The sequence below is a fragment of the Oncorhynchus mykiss genome, chromosome 18 (assembly GCF_013265735.2).
Source record: "Oncorhynchus mykiss isolate Arlee chromosome 18, USDA_OmykA_1.1, whole genome shotgun sequence".
NCBI lineage: Eukaryota > Metazoa > Chordata > Actinopteri > Salmoniformes > Salmonidae > Oncorhynchus > Oncorhynchus mykiss.
In genome coordinates this window covers 70,325,061-70,352,810 of record NC_048582.1, presented here as the reverse complement: position 1 = coordinate 70,352,810, position 27,750 = coordinate 70,325,061, and the positions used below count along the sequence as shown (strand labels likewise).

At 49.1% G+C, this 27,750-nt stretch overlaps 1 protein-coding gene across 1 annotated transcript in view; it reads right to left on the bottom strand.

Annotated features, from left to right (window-relative positions):
• Positions 1-27,750, bottom strand: part of LOC110519153 (protein CBFA2T1-like) — a 193,325-nt gene that overhangs the window by 32,775 nt on the left and 132,800 nt on the right. The window contains exons 5-8 of the mRNA XM_036953638.1: positions 24,909-25,093; positions 15,102-15,385; positions 9,820-9,914; positions 1,923-2,118 (exon numbers count right to left, since the gene is read on the bottom strand). Coding sequence (XP_036809533.1) covers positions 1,923-2,118; positions 9,820-9,914; positions 15,102-15,385; positions 24,909-25,093 — 760 coding nt within the window. The remainder of the gene's footprint in view (positions 1-1,922; positions 2,119-9,819; positions 9,915-15,101; positions 15,386-24,908; positions 25,094-27,750) is intronic.

The window sequence follows — 27,750 nt, the reverse complement described above, 5'->3', positions numbered from 1 at the left end:
AGACACACAGCCCAGTCAACTAGAAGACAGACACAAAGCCCAGTCAACTAGTAGACAGACACACAGCCCAGTCAACTAGTAGACAGACACACAGCCCAGTCAACCAGTAGACAGACACACAGCCCAGTCAACTAGAAGAGAGACACACAGCCCAGTCAACCAGTAGACAGACACACAGCCCAGTCAACCAGTAGACGGACACACAGCCCAGTCAACTAGTAGACAGACACACAGCCCAGTCAACTAGAATACAGACACACAGCCCAGTCAACTAGTAGACAGACACACAGCCCAGTCAACTAGTAGACAGACACACAGCCCAGTCAACTAGTAGACAGACACACAGCCCAGTCAACCAGTAGACAGACACACAGCCCAGTCAACTAGTAGACAGACACACAGCCCAGTCAACTAGTAGACAGACACACAGCCCAGTCAACTAGTAGACAGACACACAGCCCAGTCAACTAGTAGACAGACACACAGCCCAGTCAACCAGTAGACAGACACAAAGCCCAGTCAACCAGTAGACAGACACACAGCCCAGTCAACCAGTAGACAGACACACAGCCCAGTCAACTAGTAGACAGACACGCAGCCCAGTCAAACAGTAGACAGAAACATAGACCAGTCAACTAGTAGACAGACACACAGCCCAGTCAACCAGTAGACAGACACACAGCCCAGTCAACTAGTAGACAGACACACATCCCAGTCAACTAGTAGACAGACACACAGCCCAGTCAACCAGTAGACAGAAACACAGCCCAGTCAATCAGTAGACAGACACACAGCCCAGTCAACCAGTAGACAGACACACAGCCCAGTAGACAGACACACAGCCCAGTCAACCAGTAGACAGACACACAGCCCAGTCAACTTGTGATAAAACTAACACCAGTGAAAGGTCATGTAGTCATGGAGTAGGGTTGGACCCCAAGTTGAAAGGTCTATTCCTAGTCTGAACAGGAAGGGAACAGACATAGCTACTGTCTATCTAGTGCCTGTTTGATTGATTGATTGATTGGCTGACTGATTGAATGATCAAGCCTTGTCTCATACCTCAGGTGTTACTGGCTGGGCTCAGGCGTGGCGACAGGTACCATAATAAATATACTGTACTAAACAACACTAAGATACTGATAACTGATACTATACTATAATGTAGATAGTTATACCTGTAGTGAGGTCGTCCTGTCCTGTAGGACTGTGCTGTCTGCTCTGGGTCCTGTCTGATAACTGATACAATACTATAATGTAGATAGTTATACCTGTAGTGAGGTCATCCTGTCCTGTAGGACTGTGCTGTCTGCTCTGGGTCCTGTCTGATAACTGATACAATACTATAATGTAGATAGTTATACCTGTAGTGAGGTCATCCTGTCCTGTAGGACTGTGCTGTCTGCTCTGGGTCCTGTCTGATAACTGATACAATACTATAATGTAGATAGTTATACCTGTAGTGAGGTCATCCTGTCCTGTAGGACTGTGCTGTCTGCTCTGGGTCCTGTCTGATAACTGATACAATACTATAATGTAGATAGTTATACCTGTAGTGAGGTCATCCTGTCCTGTAGGACTGTGCTGTCTGCTCTGGGTCCTGTCTGATAACTGATACTATACTATAATGTAGATAGTTATACCTGTAGTGAGGTCATCCTGTCCTGTAGGACTGTGCTGTCTGCTCTGGGTCCTGTCTGATAACTGATACAATACTATAATGTAGATAGTTATACCTGTAGTGAGGTCATTCTGTCCTGTAGGACTGTGCTGTCTGCTCTGGGTCCTGTCTGATAACTGATACTATACTATAATGTAGATAGTTATACCTGTAGTGAGGTCATCCTGTCCTGTAGGACTGTGCTGTCTGCTCTGGGTCCTGTCTGATAACTGATACTATACTATAATGTAGATAGTTATACCTGTAGTGAGGTCGTCCTGTCCTGTAGGACTGTGCTGTCTGCTCTGGGTCCTGCTGACTCCTTTCTTCAGGTCGTCCGCGTCGCTGTATCGTCTGATCCAGTAGTTAAGCTCCTCCCTGTCAGCCTCCTGGCAGCGCCGCAGCACGGTGAGAGAACGCCTCGTCTTCTCCACCATGTCCATGATGCAGTTCAGCAGCTGAGGAGGAGGAAGGTACTGTATCAGGGGAAGGTACTGTATCAGGAAGGTACTGTATCAGGGGGAAGGTACTGTATCAGGGGGAAGGTACTGTATCAGGGGGAAGGTACTGTATTTGGGGGAAGGTACTGTATCAGGGGGAAGGTACTGTATCAGGGGATAGGTACTGTATCAGGGGGAAGGTACTGTATCAGGGGGAAGGTACTGTATTTGGGGGAAGGTACTGTATCAGGGGGAAGGTACTGTATCAGGGGATAGGTACTGTATCAGGGGGAAGGTACTGTATCAGGGGGAAGGTACTGTATCAGGGGAAGGTACTGTATCAGGAGGAAGGTACTGTATCAGGGGGAAGGTACTGTATTTGGGGGAAGGTACTGTATCAGGGTGAAGGTACTGTATCAGGGGATAGGTACTGTATCAGGAGGGTACTGTATCAGGGGGAAAGTACTGTATCAGGAGGTAGGTACTGTATTTGGGGGAAGGTACTGTAACAGAGGGAAGGTACTGTATCAGGAGGAAGGTACTGTATCAGGGGGAAGGTACTGTATCAGGATGTAGGTACTGTATCAGGGGGAAGGTACTGTATCAGGGGGAAAGTACTGTATCAGGAGGAAGGTACTGTATTTGGGGGAAGCTCCTGTATCAGGGGATAGGTACTGTATCAGGAGGGTACTGTATCAGGGGAAAGTACTGTATCAGGAGGTAGGTACTGTATTTGGGGGAAGGTACTGTAACAGAGGGAAGGTACTGTATCAGGAGGAAGGTACTGTATCAGGGGGAAGGTACTGTATTAGGGGGAAGGTAGTGGATCAGGAGGAAGGTTCTGTATAAGGAGGAAGGGACTGTATTTGGGGGAAGGTACTGTATTTGGGGGAAGGTACTGTAACAGGAGGAAGGTACTGTAACAGGAGGAAGGTTCTGTATAAGGAGGAAGGGACTGTATTTGGGGGAAGGTACTGTAACAGGAGGAAGGTACTGTAACAGGAGGAAGGTACTCTATCAGGAGGAAGGTACTGTATTAGGGGGAAGGTACTGTATCAGGAGGAAAGTACTGTATTAGGGGGAAGGTACTGTATCAGGAGGAAGGTACTGTATCAGGGGGAAGGTAATGTAACAGGAGGAAGGTTCTGTATAAGGAGGAAGGGACTGTATTTGGGGGAAGGTACTGTAACAGGAGGAAGGTACTGTAACAGGAGGAAGGTACTCTATCAGGAGGAAGGTACTGTATTAGGGGGAAGGTACTGTATCAGGAGGAAAGTACTGTATTAGGGGGAAGGTACTGTATCAGGAGGAAGGTACTGTATCAGGGGGAAGGTACTGTATCAGGGGGAAGGTACTGTATCAGGGGGAAGGTACTGTATCAGGGGGAAGGTACTGTATCAGGGGGAAGGTACTGTATCAGGAGGAAGGTACTGTATCAGGGTGAAGGTACTGTATCAGGAAATAGGTACTGTATCAGGAGGGTACTGTATCAGGGGGAAGGTACTCTATCAGGAGGAAGGTACTGTATCAGGGGGAAGGTACTGTATCAGGAGGAAGGTACTGTATCAGGGGGAAGGTACTGTATTTGGGGGAAGGTATTGTATCAGGGGAAGGTACTGTATCAGGAGGAAGGTATTGTATCAGGGGAAGGTACTGTATCAGGGGGAAGGTACTGTATCAGGGGGAAGGTACTGTATCAGGAGGAAGGTACTGTATCAGGGGGAAGGTACTGTATTTGGGGGAAGGTATTGTATCAGGGGAAGGTACTGTATCAGGAGGAAGGTATTGTATCAGGGGAAGGTACTGTATCAGGAGGAAGGTATTGTATCAGGGGAAGGTACTGTATCAGGGGGAAGGTACTGTATCAGGGGGAAGGTACTGTATCAGGAGGAAGGTACTGTATCAGGGGGAAGGTACTGTATTTGGGGGAAGGTATTGTATCAGGGGAAGGTAATGTAACAGGAGGAAGGTACTGTATCAGGAGGAAGGGACTGTATTTGGGTGAAGGTACTGTAACAGGAGGAAGGTACTGTAACAGGAGGAAGGTACTCTATCAGGAGGAAGGTACTGTATCAGGGGGAAGGTACTGTATCAGGGGGAAGGTACTGTATCAGGAGGAAGGTACTGTATCAGGGGGAAGGTACTGTATCAGGAGGAAGGTACTGTATTAGGGGGAAGGTACTGTATCAGGAGGAAAGTACTGTATTAGGGGGAAGGTACTGTATCAGGAGGAAGGTACTGTATCAGGGGGAAGGTACTGTATCAGGAGGAAGGTACTGTATCAGGGGGAAGGTACTGTATCAGGGGGAAGGTACTGTATCAGCAGGAAGGTACTGTATCAGGAGGAAGGTACTGTATCAGGGTGAAGGTACTGTATCAGGGGATAGGTACTGTATCAGGAGGGTACTGTATCAGAGGGAAGTTACTGTATCAGGAGGAAGGTACTGTATCAGGGGAAAGGTACTGTATCAGGAGGAAGGTACTGTATCAGGGGGAAGGTACTGTATTTGGGGGAAGGTACTGTATTAGGGGGAAGGTAGTGGATCAGGAGGAAGGTACTGTGTCAGGAAGGTACTGTATCAGGTAGGTACTGTTTTAGGGGGAAGGTACTGTATCAGGTAGGTACTCTTTTAGGGGGAAGGTACTGTATCAGGGGGAAGGTACTGTATCAGGAGGTAGGTACTGTATTTGGGGGAAGGTACTGTAACAGAGGGAAGGTACTGTATCAGGAGGAAGGTACTGTATCAGGGGAAGGTACTGTATCAGGGGGAAAGTACTGTATCAGGAGGTAGGTACTGTATTTGGGGGAAGGTACTGTAACAGAGGGAAGGTACTGTATCAGGAGGAAGGTACTGTATCAGGGGGAAGGTACTGTATTAGGGGGAAGGTAGTGGATCAGGAGGAAGGTACTGTGTCAGGAAGGTACTGTATCAGGTAGGTACTGTTTTAGGGGGAAGGTACTGTATCAGGTAGGTACTGTTTTAGGGGGAAGGTACTGTATCAGGGGGAAGGTACTGTATTTGGGGGAAGGTACTGTAACAGGAGGAAGGTACTGTATCAGGAGGAAGTTACTGTATCAGGGGGAAGGTACTGTATCAGGAGGTAGGAACTGTATTTGGGGGAAGGTACTGTATCAGGGGGAAGGTACTGTATCAGGAAGGTACTGTATCAGGAGGAAGGTACTGTATTAGGGGGAAGGTAGTGGATCAGGAGGAAGGTACTGTATCAGGAAGGTACTGTATGAGGTAGGTACTGTTTTAGGGGGAAGGTACTGTATCAGGTAGGTACTGCAGGTACTGTATCAGGTAGGTACTGCAGGTACTGTATAAGGTAGGTACTGTTTTTGGGGGAAGGTACTGCTCCTATAAACTCCTATAAAGCCTCATTCATACCCTACACAATAAACAGAGAATAAATACACAATACACAGAGAATAAATACACAATACACAGACCTGTATCAGGTAGGTACTGTAGGTACACAGCGCATAAACTAGAAGTAACTAAGAAACATGGCCACCCCGTGTTGTTAGGTAGCAGACACTCTTACCTAGAGCCACCCCGTGTTGTTAAGTAGCAGACGCTCTTACCCAGAGCCACCCCGTGTTGTTAGGTAGCAGACACTCTCACCCAGAGCCATCCTGTGTTGTTAGGTAGCAGACACTGTCACCCAGAGCCACCCCGTGTTGTTAGGTAGCAGACACTCTCACCCAGAGCCACCCCGTGTTGTTACGTAGCAGACGCTCTTACTCAGAGCCTCCCTGTGTTGTTACGTAGCAGACGCTCTCACCCAGAGCCACCCTGTGTTGTTACGTAGCAGACACTCTTACCCAGAGCCACCCCGTGTTGTTAGGTAGCAGACACACTCACCCAGAGCCACCCCGTGTTGTTACGTAGCAGACGCTCTTACCCAGAGCCACCCCGTGTTGTTAGGTAGCAGACACTCTCACCCAGAGCCACCCTGTGTTGTTACGTAGCAGACACTCTTACCCAAAGCCACCCTGTGTTGTTACGTAGCAGACGCTCTCACCCAGAGTACCCTGTGTTGTTACGTAGCAGACGCTCTCACCCAGAGCCACCCTGTGTTGTTAAGTAGCAGACGCTCTCACCCAGAGCCACCCCGTGTTGTTAGGTAGCAGACACTCTTACCCAGAGCCACCCTTTGTTGTTACGTAGCAGACACTCTCACCCAGAGCCACCCTGTGTTGTTACGTAGCAGACGCTCTTACCCAGAGCCACCCTGTGTTGTTAGGTAGCAGACGCTCTCACCCAGAGCCCCCCCGTGTTGTTACGTAGCAGACGCTCTCACCTAGACCCCCCCTGTGTTGTTACGTAGCAGACGCTCTTACCCAGAGCCACCCCGTGTTGTTAGGTAGCAGACGCTCTCACCCAGAGCCACCCCGTGTTGTTAGGTAGCAGACGCTCTCACCCAGAGCCACCCTGTGTTGTTACGTAGCAGACACTCTTACCCAGAACCACCCCGTGTTGTTACGTAGCAGACGCTCTCACCCAGAGCCACCCTGTGTTGTTACGTAGCACACACTCTTACCCAGAACCACCCCGTGTTGTTATGTAGCAGACGCTCTTACCCAGAACCACCCCGTGTTGTTACGTAGCAGACGCTCTTACCCAGAACCACCCAGTGTTGTTACGTAGCAGACACTCTTACCCAGAACCACCCCGTGTTGTTACGTAGCAGACACTCTTACCCAGAACCACCCCGTGTTGTTACGTAGCAGACACTCTCACCCAGAGCCACCCCGTGTTGTTACCTAGCAGACACTCTTACCCAGAACCACCCCGTGTTGTTACGTAGCAGACACTCTTACCCAGAACCACCCCGTGTTGTTACGTAGCAGACACTCTCACCCAGAGCCACCCCGTGTTGTTACGTAGCAGACACTCGTACCCAGAACCACCCCGTGTTGTTACGTAGCAGACACTCTTACCCAGAACCACCCCGTGTTGTTACGTAGCAGACACTCTCACCCAGAGCCACCCTGTGTTGTTACGTAGCAGACACTCTTACCCAGAACCATCCCGTGTTGTTACGTAGCAGACACTCTCACCCAGAGCCACCCCGTGTTGTTACGTAGCAGACACTCTCACCCAGAGCCACCCCGTGTTGTTACGTAGCAGACACTCTTACCCAGAACCACCCCGTGTTGTTACGTAGCAGACACTCTTACCCAGAACCACCCCTTGTTGTTACGTAGCAGACACTCTTACCCAGAGCCACCCTGTGTTGTTACGTAGCAGACACTCTTACCCAGAACCACCCCGTGTTGTTACGTAGCAGACACTCTTACCCAGAACCACCCCGTGTTGTTACGTAGCAGACACTCTCACCCAGAGCCACCCCGTGTTGTTACGTAGCAGACACTCTCACCCAGAGCCACCCCGTGTTGTTACGTAGCAGACACTCTTACCCAGAACCACCCCGTGTTGTTACGTAGCAGACACTCTTACCCAGAACCACCCCGTGTTGTTACGTAGCAGACACTCTCACCCAGAGCCCCCCCGTGTTGTTACGTAACACACTCTCTATAAGCCACACAGGTACAGACACAGACACAGGTACAGGCACAGGTACAGGTACAGATACAGACACAGATACAGACACAGGTACAGATACAGGTACAGGCCCAGGTACAGGTACAGGTACAGACACAGGTACAGGCACAGGTACAGGCACAGACACAGACACAGGAACAGGTACGGGCACAGGTACAGACACAGGTACAGGTACAGACACAGGTACGGGTATAGGTACAGGTACAGGTACAGATATGGGTACAGGTATGGGTACAGGTACAGGTATGGGTACAGATACAGACACAGGTACAGGTATGGGTACAGGTACAGACACAGGTACAGATACAGGTATGGATACAGGTACAGATACAGGTACAGGTACAGATACAGGTACAGATACAGGTACGGGTACAGGTACAGATACAGGTACAGGTACAGATATGGGTACAGATACAGGTACAGGTACGGGTACAGGTACAGGTAGATACAGGTACAGGTACGGGTACAGGTATAGGTACAAGTACAGGTACAGGTATGGGTACAGGTACAGGTATGGGTACAGGTACAGGTACAGGTAGATACAGGTACAGGTACGGGTACAGGTATAGGTACAAGTACAGGTACAGGTATGGGTACAGGCACAGGTATGGGTACAGGTACAGATACAGGTACAGGTACAGGTATGGGTACAGATACAGGTACAGGTACGGGTACAGGTATAGGTACAAGTACAGGTACAGGTATGGGTACAGGTACAGGTATGGGTACAGGTACAGGTACAGGTACGGTTACAGGTACAGGTATGCGAGCAGGTACAGGTACAGGTAAGGGTACTGGTATGGGTACAGGTACAGATACAGGTACAGATACAGGTACGGGTACAGGTACATGTACAGACACAGGTACAGATACAGATACAGGTACAGGTACGGGTACAGGTACAGATACAGGTACAGGTACAGACACAGGTACAGGTGTGGGTACAGATACAGGTACAGGTACAGGTCGATACAGGTACAGGTACAGGTACGGGTACAGATACAGATACAGGTAGAGGTAGAGGTACAGGTACAGATACAGGTACAGACACAGGTACAGGTACAGGTAAAGATACATGTACAGGTACAGGTACGGGTACAGGTACATGTACAGACACAGGTACAGATACAGATACAGGTACAGGTACGGGTACAGGTACAGATACAGGTACAGGTACAGGTCGATACAGGTACGGGTACAGGTACGGGTACAGGTACAGATACAGGTATGGGTACAGGTATGGGTACAGTTACAGGTACAGGTACGGATACGGGTACAGGTACGGGTACAGGTACAGGTACAGGTAGATACAGGTACAGGTATGGGTACAGGTATGGGTACAAGTACAGGTACAGGTATGGGTACAGGTACAGGTATGGGTACAGGTACAGATACAGGTACAGGTACGGTTACAGGTACAGGTATGCGTACAGGTATGGGTACAGGTACAGGTACGGATACAGGTACGGGTACAGGTACATGTACAGACACAGGTACAGATACAGGTACAGGTACAGGTACAGATACAGGTACAGGTACAGGTACAGGTACAGGTACAGATACAGGTACAGGTGTGGGTACAGATACAGGTACAGGTACAGGTAGATACAGGTACAGGTACAGGTACGGGTACAGATACAGATACAGGAAGAGGTAGAGGTACAGGTACAGATACAGGTACAGACACAGGTACAGATACAGGTATGGGTACAGGTACAGGTACAGGTACGGATACGGGTACAGATACAGGTACAGGTACGGGTACAGATACAGGTACAGGTAGGTACAGGTACAGGTACAGGTACAGGTACGGGTACAGATACAGGTACAGGTACAGGTATGGGTACAGGTACAGATACAGGTACAGGTACAGATACAGGTACAGGTATGGGTACAGGTATCGGTACAGGTACAGATACAGGTACAGGTACAGATACAGGTACAGGTATGGGTACAGGTACAGATACAGATACAGATACAGGTACAGATCCAGGTACAGATCCAGGTACAGGTACAGATACAGGTACAGGTATGGGTACAGATGCCGATACAGGTACAGGTACAGGTACAGATACAGATACAGGTACTGGTACTGGTACAGCTACAGGTACAGACACAGTTTGTATAGTAATAAAAATGTTATTACTTTTCTTACATGGTCAAGGTGCTTCCATTCCTCCCCCCATTCTCTGTCTGTCAACCGGTGGTCGATCACCTCTTCCTGACGAGCCCCGTGCATTCCTTCATCAATCAGGAGAGAGGGGGGAGAGAGAAAGTTAAAGTCTGTGGAGCAAGATACGAGTGCCCTGTCTTCCCTCCATCCTCTCTCCACTGTTCCCTCCATCCTCTCTGTACTGTCCCCTCCATCCTCTCTCTACTGTCCCCTCCATCCTCTCTCCACTGTTCCCTCCATCCTCTCTCTACTGTCCCCTCCATCCTCTCTCCACTGTTCCCTCCATCCTCTCTCTACTGTTCCCTCCATCCTCTCTCCACTGTTCCCTCCATCCTCTCTCCACTGTTCCCTCCATCCTCTCTCCACTGTCCCCTCCATCCTCTCTCTACTGTCCCCTCCATCCTCTCTCCACTGTTCCCTCCATCCTCTCTCTACTGTTCCCTCCATCCTCTCTCCACTGTTCCCTCCATCCTCTCTCCACTGTTCCCTCCATCCTCTCTCTACTGTTCCCTCCATCCTCTCTCTACTGTTCCCTCCATCAATGAAGACAGAGACGAAAGATGGAGAGATCAAATAATCCATTTGTCCCACAACCAGACTCTCTTCCATGCATCCCATCATCAATGAGGAAAATGTTGAAAGAGGAAGCTATCAAATAAGTTCTTTGTTCCAAATGAGACTGAATATTCCCTATATAGTGCACTACTTCTGACCAGGGCCCTATGTCACCCAATTGTCACGACTTCTGCCGAATTCGATGCCTCTCCTTGTTCGGGCTATGCTCAGCGGTCGATGACACCGGTCTTCTAGCCATCATTGATCCATTTTTAATGTTCCATTGGTTTTTGTCTTGTCTTCCTACACACCTAGTTTCAATCCCATTCATTACCTGTTGTGTATTCCCTCTGTTTCCCCTCATGTCCTTTTCAGAGATTGTTTGTTGTTCAGTATTCGTATTGTTTTCTATTGGTGCGTGACGGGTCCTCGTACCCACTTTGCTTTATTGTATTCATGGTTTTGGAGTTATGTTTGTTTTCAAGTTATTAAACAACTCCATTCCACTAAGTTTGATTCTCCTACGCCTGACTTCCCTGCCACCTATACACACGACTCTGATAGAATCTCTGACAAAACATGAAGTCAGCAGGAGAAGGTACCCCGGCCGTGGAGGTGGAGGAGCGCTTCATGGAACATATGGAGATGATTTACAATCTGAGCGCCGCCATGGATTGTGTTGTCCAGAATATGGACCGCTGGGAGTTTTTCCAGCGCCTCCACCAGCACAACCGGGGTCTCCCCTGAGCGCCCCTATCCTGCCTGAACCCAGCAGGATCCATCTATCCATACCACAGGGGTACGACGGAGATGCTGCCGGCTGCCATGGTTTCCTCCTCAAACTAAGCCTGTACCTGGCCACGGTCCATCCAGATCCATCGGACCGTGAGAAGAGTTGCGCCCCCGTCTCATGCTTCACCGGGAAAGCCGGTGGGCCAGCGCTGTGTGTGGAGAAGAGAATGCAGCGTTGGACCATTTTGAGGAGTTCACCTGCCATTTCAGGACAGTATTCGACCACCCACCCGAAAGCAGAGCGGCGGATCAGCGCCTCTATCATCTGAGGCAGGAGACTAGGAGCGCCCAGGAGTTTGCTCTGGAGTTTAGGATCCTGGCTGCCGGCGCTGGATGGAGCAACAGGGCCCTGATCGACCATTACCGCTGTAGTCTACGCGAGGACGTCCGTCGGGAGCTGGCCTGTAGAGACACCATCCTCACCTTCGACCAGCTGGTGGACGTGTCCATCCGGCTGGACAACATGCTGGCTACTCGCAGACATCCAGATTGCAGTCTGGTTGTTCCATCCTCCCATACCCCCTCACTGATACCCATGGAGCTGGGAGGGGTGGTGCGCAGGGAGACCAGGGGGGGTTTCCGCTCGTGCACCATCTGTGGCCTCAGAGGTGACACTGCTGGTTGGTGTCGGGTTGGTTACCCTGGGAAGCGAGGCAGCAGGCAGGGTACTCTGGCGTCACCCCAGGTGAGTAGGCACCATTCTCATCCAGAGCCCTCTGTTGCACATATGTTTGACTCTGTCACTTTTCCTGAATTTTCCCCGCTTTCCCATAATAAGGCGCTAGTAGATTCAGGCGCGGCTGGGAATTTCATTAATAAAGTGTTCCTGTGGTTGTGCCTTTCCCCTGTTTACGCCTTAGATAGTCGATCAGGGTTTATCAGGGAGGCCACTGCTCCTTTGGTAACGCAGGGGGATCACAGGGAAAGGATGAGTCTTTTCCTTATTGTGGTGCTAGGCCTACCCTGGTTTCTTGGCCACAGAGGGCTCTCACGGGGTGGTCGCGAGAGTGCTCAGGTAGGTGTTTAGGGGTTTCCGTTGGTGCTACTACGGTGGAAAGTCCAGACCAGGTCTCCACCTTGCGCATTCCCCCAGAATATGCCGATTTGGCTCTCTCCTTCTGTAAAAAGAAGGCGACTCAATTACCACCCCATCGACGGGGATATTGTGCGATAAATCTCCTGGTAGACGCGGCCCTTCCCAGGAGTCAAGTGTATCCCCTGTCGCAAGAGGAGACGGTGGCTATGGAGACATATGTCTCCGAATCCCTGCCTCAGGGGTACATTCGGCCCTCCACTTCACCTGCCTCCTCGAGAAGGATGGAGGTTTGCGCCCGTGTATTGACTATCAATCAAATCACGGTGAGGTACAGTTACCCTCTACCTCTTATCGCTACAACGATTGAGTCAATGCACAGGGCACGCTTCTTCACTAAACTGGATCTCAGGAGTGCGTATCCGGAAGGGAGACGAGTGGAAGATGGCATTTAGTACCACCTCAGGGCATTATGAGTACCTAGTCATGCCGTATGGGTTGATGAATGCTCCATCAGTCTTCCAATACTTTGCAGACGAGATTTTCAGAGACCTCCACGGGCAGGGTGTAGTGTTGTATATTGATGACATTCTGAGCATGTGTCTCTGGTGCGCAGAGTGTTTGGTACGTCAAGGCTGAGAAATGCCTGTTCTTCCAACAGTCCTTCTCCTTCCATCAGCATTGGATTTCCACGTCAGGAGTGGAGATGGAGAGTGACCGCATTGCAGCCGTGCTGCTCCCATTACTTCACTGCTAAACGGGCTCCCGGAGCACTTGCAGTGGTCAGCTGAGGCGAACAGGGCTTTTAGGCACCTGAAGGCTCTGTTTGCCTCGGCTCATGTGTTGGCTCATCTGGATCCCTCTTTGCCATTCAGAGTGGAGGTGGACACATCCGAAACTGGGATAGGAGCAGTGCTCTCTCAGCGCTCAAGTACGACCACTGAAGCTCCGCCCCTGTGCCTTCCGTTCGAAGAAGCTCAGCTTGGCGGAGAGAAACTATGATGCGGGGGACCGGGAGCTGTTGGCTGTCGTCAAGGCTTTGAAGGCATGGAGACATTGGCTTGAGGGGGCTAAACACCCTTTTCTCATCTGGACTGACCATCGCAATCTGGAGTACATCCGGGAGGCGAGGAGACTGAATCCTCGTCAGGCAAGGTGGGACACGTTTTTCACCCGTTTTGTGTTTACCCTCTCTTACAGGCCAGGCTCCCAGAACGTTAAGGCAGACGCACTGTCCCGGCTGTATGACACAGAGGAGCGGTCCATGGATCCCACTCCCATACTCTCAGCCTCTTGTTTGGTGGCGCCGGTAGTGTGGGAGCTGGACGCGGATATTGAGCGAGCGTCACGTGCAGAGCCTGCTACCCTCCAGTGTCCCGCTGGGCGTCTGTACGTTCTGTCTGCTGTCCGCGACCGGCTGATCTATTGGGCCCACACGTCACCCTCCTCTGGTCATCCTGAGATAGGTTGGACGATGCGCTGTCTTGATGGGAGGTACTGGTGACCCACGTGAGGGTTTGTGTTTCCTCCTGCTCAGTGTGTACCCAGAGCAAGGTTCCTAGACACCTGCCCAGAGGTAAGTTACAACCCTTACCCGTTCCACAACGGCCGTGGTCACACCTGTCGGTGGATTTTTTAACTGATCTTCCACCTTCACAGGGTAACACCACGATCCTGTTCGTTGTGGATCGGTTTTCGAAGTCCTGTCATCTCCTCCCTTTTCGCGGTCTCCCTAAGGCCCTATGGACTGCGGAGGCCCTATTTACACACGTCTTCCGGCACTACGGGGTGCCTGAGGATATAGTGTCTGATCAGGGTCCCCAGTTCACATCAAGGGTCTGGAAGGCGTTCATGGAACGTCTGGGGGTCTCGATCAGCCTTACCTCAGGTTTTCACCCCAAGAGTAATGGGCAGGTGGAAAGAGTTAACCAGGATGTGGGTAGGTTTCTGCGGTCTTATTGCCAGGACTGGCCGGGGGAGTGGGCAGCGTTCGTGCCCTGGGCAGAGATGGCCCAGAACTCGCTCCACCACTCCTCCACTAACCTTACTCTATATTAGGGTATCAGCCGGTTCTGGCTCCTTGGCATCAGAGTCAGACCGAGGCTCCTGCGGTGGACAATTGGTTCCGGCGAGCTGAGGAAATGCGGGAGGCAGCCCACGTCCACCTTCAGCGCACCGTACTGCGCAAGACCGTCACCGCAGTGAGGCCCCGGTGTTCGCCCCAGGGGACAGGGTCTGGCTCTCGACCCGAAACCTGCCCCTCCGCCTGCCCTGCCGGAAGCTGGGTCCACGGTTTGTGGGGACGTTTAAAGTCATGAGGAGAGTGAACGAGGTATGTTATACGTTACAGCTACCCACCAATTGCCGTATTAACCCCTCATTCCATATGTCTCTCCTCAGGCCGGTGGTTGACTTCCGTGCTATATACACGACTCTGACACCCTATTCCCTATCTAGTGCACTACTTTTGACCAGGGCACTATAGAACCCTATTCCATATCTGGCACAACCACCCTCCCTACCTCCCTCCATCCCTCTATCACAGGCCAGACATGCTAAATGTAGAGAAGTTTTCTTTAGATCAGGGTTAGGGTTAGGGTTAGGGTTAGGGTTAGGGTTAGGGTTAGGCAGTCATTAAGCTTCATGGACACAGATCCACTCTGGAAACATCTCCTCTCTTTGTATTAAAATAACCTCTCTGGTTTGTGGGTAGAACATCTGGACCTCTTGCAGGATGGACAGCTACGGTTGACCCTACGGTTGACCCTAATTCCTACATTCCCTCCCCTTCTTCTATTCTTCTCAGTCCTCCACATCCCTCCTCCTTCCCTCCGTCCCCCTTTCCCCAACTCTAACCCTCTTCTTCCGTCCTTACCCAGTGGTCGTGGTCTCTCCCTGAGCTCGCGGTGGTTGTGGTTGGGGTGGCGGTAGTGTGGTGAGTCTCTGTAATGGTTTGTGATGGCCATGTCGTCCAGCCGGTAGTGCTGTGGGGGCGGGGGAGGGGGCGGCGTGGGGTGTCCATGGGCCAGGCCGTTAGGTTGGTAGGAGAGACCGTTGGAGGGGCTGAACCTTTGGCCTGCCGGGCTGATCGTACAGGGTCTCTTACTGGAGGTCTCCAGGTGCAGGGGGCCATCCCTGTCGAAGCCGTTCACTTTGGTTCTGGAGGAGGAGAGGGGACAGAGAGGAGGAGAGGGGGAGGGAATAGAGAGGAGGAGGAGGAGAGGGGGAGGGAATAGACAGGAGGAGGAGGAGAGGGGGAGGGAATAGAGAGAAGGAGAGGGAACAGAGAGGAGGAGAGGGGGAGGGAAGTGAGGAGGAGAAGAGGGGGAAGGAATAGAGAGGAGGAGAAGGAGAGGGGGAGAGAATAGAGAGAAGGAGGAGAAGGAGAGGGGGAGGGAATAGACAGGAGGAGGAGGAGAGGGGGAGGGAACAGAGAGGAGGAGGAGGCAAGGGGAAGAAAATAGAGAGGGGGAGGAGGAGGAAAGGGGGAGGGAATAGAGAGGAGGAGGAGGAGGAGGAGAGGGAATAGAGAGGAGGAGGAGGAAAGGGGGAGGAGGAGGAAAGGGGGAGGAGGAGGAGGAGAGGGTGAGGGGGAGGGAATAGAGAGGAGGAGATGGGGAGGGAACAGAGAGGGGGAGGAGAGGGAACAGAGAGGAGGAGGAGGAGAGGGGGAGGGAATAGAGAGGAGGAGGAGGAGAGGGGGACGGAATAGAGAGGAGGAGGAGAGAGGGACGGAATAGAGAGGAGGAGAGGGGGAGGGAACAGAGAGGAGGAGGAGAGGGGGGATAAGAGAGGAGGAGATGGAACAGAGAGGAGGAGGAGAGGGGGAAGGAACAGAGATGAGGAGGAAGAGAGGGGGAGGGAACAGAGAAGAGGAGGAGGAGGAGGAGAGGGGGAGGGAACAGAGAGGAGAAGGAGGAAAGGGGGAGGAGGAAAGGGGGAGGAGGAGGAGGAGGAGGAAGAGGAGGAGAGGGTGAGGGGGAGGGAATAGAGAGGAGGAGAGAGGGAGGGAACAGAGAGGAGGAGGATGAGAGGGGGAGGGAATAGAGAGGAGGAGGAGGAAAGCGGGAGGAGGAGGAGGAGGGTGAGGGGGAGGGAATAGAGAGGAGGAGAGGTGGAGGGAACAGAGAGGAGGAGGAGAGGGAACAGAGAGGAGGAGGAGGAGAGGGGGAGGGAATAGAGAGGAGGAGGAGGAGAGGGGGACGGAATAGAGAGGAGGAGGAGAGAGGGACGGAATAGAGAGGAGGAGAGGGGGAGGGAACAGAGAGGAGGAGGAGAGGGGGGATAAGAGAGGAGGAGATGGAACAGAGAGGAGGAGGAGAGGGGGAAGGAACAGAGATGAGGAGGAAGAGAGGGGGAGGGAACAGAGAAGAGGAGGAGGAGGAGGAGAGGGGGAGGGAACAGAGAGGAGAAGGAGGAGGAGAGGGGGAGGGAACAGAGAGGAGGAGGAGAGGAGGGGGGAACAGAGAGGATGAGGAGGAGGAGGAGGAGGAGGAGAGGGGGAGAAAACAGAGAGGAGGAGGAGGAAGAGAGGGGGAGGGAACAGAGAGGAGGAGGAGGAGAGGGGGAGGGAATAGAGAGGAGGAGGAGGAGAGGGGGAGGGAATAGAGAGGATGGAGGAGGAGGAGGAGGAGGAGGAGAGGGGGAGGGAATAGAGAGGAGGAGGAGGAGGAGGAGAGGGGGAGGAGGAAGAGAGGGGGAGGGAACAGACAGGAGGATGAGGAAGAGAGGGGGGGAACAGAGAGGAGGAGGAGGAAGAGATGGGGAGGGAACAGAGAGGAAGAAAGACAGTGAGAAACAGCTTCAGAAGAAGTTGTCCCAAAGGCACCCTATTCCCTACACAGTGCACTTATTTTGACCAGAGTCCTGTGGGCCCTTTGATCCCAGAGAAACACGTCTTTAGAAGAAGGGACCCATCATGAGGCAGGGTGTTGTACTCTGTCTTCTATAGAAGGGGACACAGGACGTTATTGTTATTGTGTGTACGTGTGTGTATGACACACCTTTTTCACCTTTATTTAACCAGGTAGGCTAGTTGAGAACAAGTTCTCATTTACAACTGCGACCTGGCCAAGATAAAGCAAAGCAGTTCGACACATACAACGACACAGAGTTACACATGGAGTAAAACAAACATACAGTCAATAATACAGTATAAACAAGTCTATATACGATGTGAGCAAATGAGGTGAGATAAGGGAGGTAAAGGCAAAAAGGCCATGGTGGCAAAGTAAATACAATATAGCAAGTAAAACACTGGAATGGTAGATTTGCAATGGGAGAATGTGCAAAGTAGAAATAAAAATAATGGGGTGCAAAGGAGCAAAATAAATAAATAAATAAATTAAATACAGTTGGGAAAGAGGTAGTTGTTTGGGCTAAATTATAGGTGGGCTATGTACAGGTGCAGTAATCTGTGAGTGCGTATGTTATCGTGTGTGTGTCTATGTGTGTGTATAGTTCGTATGTTATCGTGTGTTTCTGTATGTGTGTGTATAGTGTGTGTGTGTAGTGGGTATGTTATCGTGTGTGTGTGTATATTGCGTATGTTATCGTGTGTGTGTGTGTATATGTGTGTGTATAGTGCATATGTTATCGTGTGTGTGTGTGTATAGTGTGTATGTTATCGTGTGTGTGTGTGTGTGTGTGTGTATAGTGTGTATGTTATCGTTTGTGTGTGTGTGTGTGTGTGTGTGTGTATAGTGTGTATGTTATCGTGTGTGTATGTATATTGCGTATGTTATCATGTGTGTATGTGTATGTGTGTGTATAGTGTGTATGTTATCGTGTGTGTATGTGTGTGTGTGTATAGTGCGCATGTTATCGTGTGTGTGTGTGTGCATGTGTGTGTGTATCTGTGTGTATTTGTGTGTGTGTGTGTAGAAACAGATTGTACTTCTTAATGAGGTGTTTTCATGGTCTCCTAATACTTATCCATCTCAGACCATATGCTCCACAGACACAACTTCTTCCCCACAATGCTCCCTCACCTCCCCTCCTCCCCACTAGCTAACTCAACGGCTGGAATATGTTTCTGAAACAGAGGATTTAACAGGTTCTCTCTCTTTCTCTCTCTCTGTCTCCTCTCTCTCTCTCTCTGTCTGCCTCTCTCTCTCTCTCTGCCTCTCTCTCTCTCTCTCTGCCTCTCTCTCTCTGCCTCTCTCTCTCTGCCTCTCTCTCTCTCTCTCTGCCTCTCTCTCTCTCTCTGCCTCTCTCGCTGCCTCTCTCTCTCTCTACCTCTCTCTCTCTCTGTGTCTCTCTCTCTCTCTCTATGCCTCTCTCTCTGTCTCTCTCTCTCTCTCTCTATGCCTCTCTCTCTCTCTGTCTCTCTCTCTCTCTCTCTCTCTCTCTCTCTCTCTATGCCTCTCTCTTTCTCTCTCTCTATGCCTCTCTCTCTGTCTCTATGCCTCTCTCTCTGTCTCTCTCTCTATGCCTCTCTCTCTCTTTCTATGCCTCTCTCTGCCTCTCTCTCTCTCTCTCAATTCAATTCAATTCAAGGGCTTTATTGGCATGGGAAACATGTGTTAACATTGCCAAAGCAAGTGAGGTAGACAACATACAAAGTGAAAATATAAAGTGAAAAACAACAAAAATTAACAGTAAACATTACACATACAGAGGTTTCAAAACAGTAAAGACATTACAAATGTCATATTATATATATATATATACAGTGTTTTAACAATGTACAAATGGTTAAAGGACACAAGATAAAATAAATAAGCATAAATATGGGTTGTATTTACAATGGTGTGTGTTCTTCACTGGTTGCCCTTTTCTCGTGGCAACAGGTCACAAATCTTGCTGCTGTGATGGCACACTGTGGAATTTCACCCAGTAGATATGGGAGTTTTTCAAATTTGGATTTGTTTTCGAATTCTTTGTGGATCTGTGTAATCTGAGGGAAATATGTCTCTCTAATATGGTCATACATTGGGCAGGAGGTTAGGAAGTGCAGCTCAGTTTCCACCTCATTTTGTGGGCAGTGAGCACATAGCCTGTCTTCTCTTGAGAGCCATGTCTGCCTACGGCGGCCTTTCTCAATAGCAAGGCTATGCTCACTGAGTCTGTACATAGTCAAAGCTTTCCTTAATTTTGGGTCAGTCACAGTGGTCAGGTATTCTGCCGCTGTGTACTCTCTGTTTAGGGCCAAATAGCATTCTAGTTTGCTCTGTCTTTTTGTTAATTCTTTCCAATGTGTCAAGTAATTATCTTTTTGTTTTCTCATGATTTGGTTGGGTCTAATTGTGCTGTTGTCCTGGGGCTCTGTAGGGTGTGTTTGTGTTTGTGAACAGAGCCCCAGGACCAGCTTGCTTAGGGGACTCTTCTCCAGGTTCATCTCTCTGTAGGTGATGGCTTTGTTATGGAAGGTTTGTGAATCGCTTCCTTTTAGGTGGTTGTAGAATTTAACGGCTCTTTTCTGGATTTTGATAATTAGTGGGTATCGGCCTAATTCTGCTCTGCATGCATTATTTGGTGTTCTACGTTGTACACGGAGGATATTTTTGCAGAATTCTGCGTGCAGAGTCTCAATTTGGTGTTTGTCCCATTTTGTGAAGTCTTGGTTGGTGAGCGGACCCCAGACCTCACAACCATAAAGGGCAATGGGCTCTATGACTGATTCAAGTATTTTTAGCCAAATCCTAATTGGTATGTTGAAATTTATGTTTCTTTTGATGGCATAGAATGCCCTTCTTGCCTTGTCTCTCAGATCGTTCACAGCTTTGTGGAAGTTACCTGTGGCGCTGATGTTTAGGCCAAGGTATGTATAGTTTTTTGTGTGCTCTAGGGCAACAGTGTCTAGATTGAATTTGTATTTGTGGTCCTGGTGACTGGACCTTTTTTGGAACACCATTATTTTGGTCTTACTGAGATTTACTGTCAGGGCCCGGGTCTGACAGAATCTGTGCATAAGATCTAGGTGCTGCTGTAGGCCCTCCTTGGTTGGTGACAGAAGCACCAGATCATCGGCAAACAGCAGACATTTGACTTCGGATTCTAGCAGGGGGAGGCCGGGTGCTGCAGACTTTTCTAGTGCCCGCGCCAATTCGTTGATATATATGTTGAAGAGGGTGGGGCTTAAACTGCATCCCTGTCTAACCCCACGACCCTGTGTGAAGAAATGTGTGTGTTTTTTGCCAATTTTAACCGCACACTTGTTGTTTGTGTACATGGATTTTATAATGTCGTATGTTTTACCCCCAACACCACTTTCCATCAGTTTGTATAGCAGACCCTCATGCCAGATTGAGTCGAAGGCTTTTTTGAAATCAACAAAGCATGAGAAGACTTTGCCTTTGTTTTGGTTTGTTTGGTTGTCAATTAGGGTGTGCAGGGTGAATACATGGTCTGTTGTACGGTAATTTGGTAAAAAGCCAATTTGACATTTGCTCAGTACATTGTTTTCATTGAGGAAATGTACGAGTCTGCTGTTAATAATAATGCAGAGGATTTTCCCAAGGTTACTGTTGACACATATTCCACGGTAGTTATTGGGGTCAAATTTGTCTCCACTTTTGTGGATTGGGGTGATCAGTCCTTGGTTCCAAATATTGGGGAAGATGCCAGAGCTAAGTATGATGTTAAAGAGTTTTAGTATAGCCAATTGGAATTTGTTGTCTGTATATTTGATCATTTCATTGAGGATACCATCAACACCACAGGCCTTTTTGGGTTGGAGGGTTTTTATTTTGTCCTGTAACTCATTCAATGTAATTGGATAATCCAGTGGGTTCTGGTAGTCTTTAATAGATGATTCTAAGATCTGTATTTGATCATGTATATGTTTTTGCTCTTTATTCTTTGTTATAGAGCCAAAAAGATTGGAGAAGTGGTTTACCCATACATCTCCATTTTGGATAGATAATTCTTCTTGTTGTTGTTTGTTTAGTGTTTTCCAATTTTCCCAGAAGTGGTTAGAGTCTATGGATTCTTCAATTGCATTGAGCTGATTTCTGACATGCTGTTCCTTCTTTTTCCGTAGTGTATTTCTGTATTGTTTTAGTGATTCACCATAGTGAAGGCGTAGACTCAGGTTTTCCGGGTCTCTATGTTTTTGGTTGGACAGGTTTCTCAATTTCTTTCTTAGATTTTTGCATTCTTCATCAAACCATTTGTCATTATTGTTAATTTTCTTCGGTTTTCTATTTGAGATTTTTAGATTTGATAGGGAAGCTGAGAGGTCAAATATACTGTTAAGATTTTCTACTGCCAAGTTTACACCTTCACTATTACAGCGGAACGTTTTACCCAGGAAATTGTCTAAAAGGGATTGAATTTGTTGTTGCCTAATTGTTTTTTGGTAGGTTTCCAAACTGCATTCCTTCCATCTATAGCATTTCTTAATGTTACTCAGTTCCTTTGGCTTTGATGCCTCATGATTGATTATTGCTCTGTTTAAGTAGACTGTGATTTTGCTGTGGTCTGATAGGGGTGTCAGTGGGCTGACTGTGAACGCTCTGAGAGACTCTGGGTTGAGGTCGGTGATAAAGTAGTCTACAGTACTACTGCCAAGAGATGAGCTATAGGTGTACCTACCATAGGAGTCCCCTCGAAGCCTACCGTTGACTATGTACATACCCAGCGTGCGACAGAGCTGCAGGAGTTGTGACCCGTTTTTGTTGGTTATGTTGTCATAGTTGTGCCTAGGGGGGCATATGTGGGAGGGAATGCTGTCACCTCCAGGCAGGTGTTTGTCCCCCTGTGTGCTTAGGGTGTCAGGTTCTTGTCCGGTTCTGGCATTTAGGTCGCCACAGACTAGTACATGTCCCTGGGCCTGGAAATGATTGATTTCCCCCTCCAGGATGGAGAAGCTGTCTTCATTAAAATATGGGGATTCTAGTGGGGGGATATAGGTAGCACACAGGAGGACATTTTTCTCTGTTAGGATAATTTCCTTTTGAATTTCTAGCCAAATGTAAAATGTTCCTGTTTTGATTAATTTAATGGAGTGAGTTAGGTCTGCTCTATACCAAATTAGCATACCCCCTGAGTCCCTTCCCTGTTTCACACCTGGTAGTTTGGTGGATGGGACTACCAGCTCTCTGTAACCTAGAGGGCAACCAGTGGGTCCGTCTCCTCTATACCAGGTTTCTTGCAGGATGACAATGTCTGTATTACCGATTTCTTTGGTGAAGTCCGGGTTTCTGCTCTTTAGGCCAAAGGCAGATGACCTCAGGCCTTGGATATTCCATGATAATATAGTGAAGGCTTTTTGTTCCATAGAGTGTCCAATGTTGTTGGTCGTGGTTTGGCCTCAGGCCAGTAAGTGTGAGCAGAGCCTGCTGAGCATCTGGTACATGCATCTCTCTCTCTGTCTCTCTCTCTGTCTCTCTCTCTGTCTCTCTCTCTCTGTCTCTCTCTCTCTATGCCTCTCTCTCTCTCTGCCTCTCTCTCTGCCTCTCTCTCTCTCTCTCTCTCTCTCTCTCTCTCTCACTGGTTGCCCTTTTCTTGTGGCAACAGGTCACATATCTTGCTGCTGTGATGGCACACTGTGGAATTTCACCCAGTAGATATGGGAGTTTATCAAAATTGGATTTGTTTTCAAATTGTTTGTGGATCTGTGTAATCTGAGGGAAATATGTCTCTCTAATATGGTCATACATTGGGCAGGAGGTTAGGAAGTGCAGCTCAGTTTCCACCTCATTTTGTGGGAAGTGTGCACATAGCCTGTCTTCTCTTGAGAGCCATGTCTGTCTACGGCGGCCTTTCTCAATAGCAAGGCTATGCTCACTGAGTCTGTACATAGTCAAAGCTTTGTACTCTCTCTAAAAGGGATTGAATTTGTTGTTACCTAATCATTTTTTGATAGTTTTCCACACTATTTTCCTTCCACCTATAGCATTTCTTAATAGTATTCAGTTCCTTTGGCTTTGATGCCTCATGATTGAGTATTGCTCTGTTCAAGTAGACTGTGATTTTGCTGTGATCTGATAGGGGCGTCAGTGGACTGACTGTGAACGCTCTGAGAGACTCTGGGTTGAGGTCAGTGATAAAGTAGTCTACAGTACTACTGCCAAGAGATGAGCTATAGGTGTACCTACCATAGGAGTCCCCTCGAAGCCTACCATTGACTATGTACATAAAGAAGCTGTCTTCATTAAAGTATGGGGATTCTAGTGGGGGGATATAGGTAGCACACAGGAGGACATTTTACTCTGTTGAGATAATTTCCTTTTGAATTTCTAGCCAAATGTAAAATGTTCCTGTTTTGATTCATTTAATAGAGTGAGTTAGGTCTGCTCTATACAGAATTAGCATACCCTCTGAGTCCCTTCCCTGTTTCACACCTGGTAGTTTGGTGGATGGGACTAGCAGCTCTCTGTAACGTAGAGGGCAACCAGTGGGTCCATCTCCACTATACCACCCACCTGGTAGTATGATGGATGGGACTACCAGCTCGCTGTAACCTAGAGGGCAACCAGTGGGTCCATCTCCTCTCTACCACCCACCTGGTAGTATGATGGATGGGACTACCAGCTCTCTGTAACGTAGAGGGCAACCAGTGGGTCCATCTCCACTATACCACCCACCTGGTAGTATGATGGATGGGACTACCAGCTCGCTGTAACCTAGAGGGCAACCAGTGGGTCCATCTCCTCTCTACCACCCACCTGGTAGTATGGTGGAGGGGACTACCAGCTCTCTGTAACCTAGAGGTCCTACTCCTCTATACCACCCACCTAGTAGTATGGTGGATGGGACTACCAGCTCTCTGTAACCTAGAGGGAAACCAGTGGGTCCTTCTCCTCTATACCATGTTTCTCTCTCTCATCTCTGTTTTCTTCCACTCGAACTGACTGCAACTACACCTCCAACTTAAACCCGGAAGAAGCCCATCGTTTCCCACCTGTCAGGTGTTCTCCTCTAGAGCCAGCAGACACCAACCTCACCTGTCAGGTGTTCTCCTCTAGAGCCAGCAGACACCAACCTCACCTGTCAGGTGTTCTCCTCCAGAGCCAGCAGACATCAACCCCTAACTCACCTGTCATGTGTTGTCCTCTAGAGCCAGCAGGCATATACACCAACCTCACCTGTCAGGTGTTCTCCTCCAGAGCAATCAGACACCAACCTCACCTGTCAGGTGTTCTCCTCTAGAGCCAGCAGACACCAACCTCACCTGTCAGGTGTTCTCCTCTAGAGCCAGCAGACATCAACACCAACCTCACCTGTCAGGTGTTCTCCTCTAGAGCCAGCAGACACCAACCTCACGTGTCAGGTGTTCTCCTCTAGAGCCAGCAGACATCAACACCTACCTCACCTGTCAGGTGTTCTCCTCTAGAGCCAGCAGACATCAACACCAACCTCACCTGTCAGGTGTTCTCCTCTAGAGCCAGCAGACACCAACCTCACCTGTCAGGTGTTCTCCTCTAGAGCCAGCAGACATCAACCCCTACCTCACCTGTCAGGTGTTTTCCTCTAGAGCCAGCAGACATCAACCCCATCCTCATCTGTCAGGTGTTCTCCTCTAGAGCCAGCAGACATCAACCCCAACCTCACCTGTCAGGTGTTCTACTCTAGAGCCAGCAGACACCAAACTCACCTGTCAGGTGTTCTCCTCTAGAGCCAGCAGACACCAACCTCACCTGTCAGGTGTTCTCCTCTAGAGCCAGCAGGCATCAACACCAACCTCACCTGTCAGGTGTTCTCCTCCAGAGCTAGCAGACATCAACATCAACCTCACCTGTCAGGTGTTCTCCTCTTGCCGTTGTCGTTGAGGTCTAGGAGTAGTTCTGGGGAGTCGACGGGGGAGGTGGTGGAGGAGGTGTCCAGGAGGAGCTGTTCGTGTTGTGCCAGGTACTGAGCTGGGTTCTGCTTGGCCAGACGGGCACAGTGCAGCAGCTCCCGCTGTAGGAGTGGCAGGTTGGCCTGTAGAGGGGAGACAGTGGTCAACATCTGGATCTGCTGGGGACTGACAGACAGTACACGACACAAAACTGTATATTACCATCTGACATAGCACACAATGCAGTACCATATAATGAAATAGTGGTCCAAATCTGGACTTGTCTGGACTGAGTTCTGTCTCTCAAACAGTAACAGATACAGTAACACACATCATCAAGGCAAAGGGTGGCTTTTTGAAGAATCTCAAATATAAAAGAGATTAGAATTTGTCTTACATTTTTTTTGGTTACTACATGATTCCATATGTGTTATTTCATAATGTTGATGTCTTCACTCTTATTCTGCAATGTAGAATATAGTACAAATACAAAAAAAACCTTGAATGAGTAGGTGTTGTAAATCTTTGGACCAGTAGTGTACATGAAGACATAACCATAACAACAGCGTACACCTCACCTCACCTGAGGAGAACTAACACATAATATGCTCTGGTACCGTAATATGGCATGCTATTATCCTCAGGGACTTGGCTGTACTTTGTGAGGCATTTACATTTGAGCCAATTAGCAGACGTTCTTATCCAGAGAGACTTATCTAGAGAGACTTATCTATAGAGACTTATCCAGAGACTTATCCAGAGAGACTTATCTAGAGAGACTTATCTAGGGAGACTTATCTATAGAGACTTATCTATAGAGACTTATCCAGAGACTTATCCAGAGAGACTTATCTAGAGAGACTTATCTAGAGAGACTTATCTATAGAGACTTATCTAGAGACTTGTCCAGAGACTTATCTATAGAGACTTATCCATAGACTTATCCAGTGAGACTTATCCAGAGACTTATCTAGAGACTTATCTAGAGAGACTTGTCCAGAGACTTATCTAGAGACTTATCTATAGAGACGTATCTAGAGAGACGTTTCTAGAGAGACGTATCTAGAGAGACTTATCCAGAGACTTATCCAGTGAGACTTATCCAGAGACTTATCTAGAGAGACTTATCCAGTGAGACTTATCCAGTGAGACTTATCTATAGAGACTTATCCAGTGAGACTTATCTAGTGAGACTTATCCAGAGACTTATCCAGTGAGTGCCTTCTGGATGACAGCGGGGTGAACAGGCAGTGGCTCGGGTGGTTGTTGTCCTTGATGATCTTTATGGCCTTCCTGTGACATCGGGTGGTGTAGGTGTCCTGGAGGGCAGGCAGTTTTGCCCCCGGTGATGCGTTCTGCAGACCGCACCGCCCTCTCGAGAGTCCTGCGTTTGTGGACGGTGCAGTTGCCGTACCAGGCGGTGATACAGCCCGACAGGATGATCTCAATTGTGCACCCGTAAAACTTAGTGAGGGTTTTAGGTGACAAGCCACATCTTTTCAGCCTCCTGAGGTTGAAGAGGCGCTGTTGCGCCTTCTTCACCACACTGTCTGTGTGCATGGACCATTTCAGATTGTCAGTGATGTGTACACCGAGGAACTTAGAAATATCCACATTCTCCACTCATGTCCATTCGATGTGGATAGGGGGGTGCTCCCTTTCCTGTTTCCTGAAGTCCACAATCATCTCTTTTGTTTTACTGACATTGAGTGAGAGGTTATTTTCCTGACACCACACTCCGAGGGCCCTCACCTCCTCCCCATAGGCCGCCTTGTCGTTGTTGGTAATCAAGCCTACCACTGTAGTGTCGTCCGCAAACTTTATGATTGAGTTGGAGGCGTGCATGGCCACGCAGTCGTAGGTGAACAGGGAGTACAGGAGAAGGCTAGGAACCCTCTGTGTGGCCCCAGTGTTGAGGATCAGGGAGGTGAAGATGTTGTTACCTACCCTCACCACCTGGGGGCGGCCCACCAGGACCCAGTTGCACAGGGCGGGGTTGAGACCAGGACCTCGAGCTTAATGATGAGTTTGGAGGGTACAATGGTGTTGAATGCTGAGCTGTAGTCAATTAACAGCATTCTTACATAGGCATTCCTCTTGTTCAGATGGGATAGGGCAGTGTGCAGTGTGATGGCGATTGCATCGTCTGTGGACCTATTGGGTCGGTAAGCAAATTGGAGTGGGTCTAGGGTGGCAGGTAAGGTGGAGGTCATATGATCCTTGACTAGTCTCTCAAAGCACTTCATGATGACAGAAGGGAGTGCCACTGGGCGATAGTAATTTAGTTCAGTTACCTTAGCTTTCTTGGGAACAGGAACAATGGTGGCCATCTTGAAGCATGTGGGAACAGCAGACTGGGATAGGGAGCGATTAAATATGTCTGTAAACACACCAGCGAGCTGGTCTTCGCATGCTCTGAGGACGCGGCTAGGGATACCGTCTGGGCCGGCAGCCTTGCGAGGGTTAACACGTTTAAATGCTTTACTCACGTTGGCTGCGGTGAAGGAGAGTCCGCGGGCCATGTATTGTTCTCAAACTGAGCAGTTTAATTTGTCTGGGAGCAAGACGTCGATGTCTGCGACTGTTTCTTTTTGTAATCCGTTATCTGTAGACCCTGCAACACAAGTCTCGTGTTTGAGCCGTTGAATTGCGATTCCACTTTGTCTCTATACTGACACGTTGCTTGTTTGATTGCCTTACGGAGGAAATAACTACACTGTTTGTATTTGGCCATGTTTCCAGTCACCCTGCCATGATTAAATGCGGTGGTACGTGCTTTCAGTTTTGCGCGAATATTGCC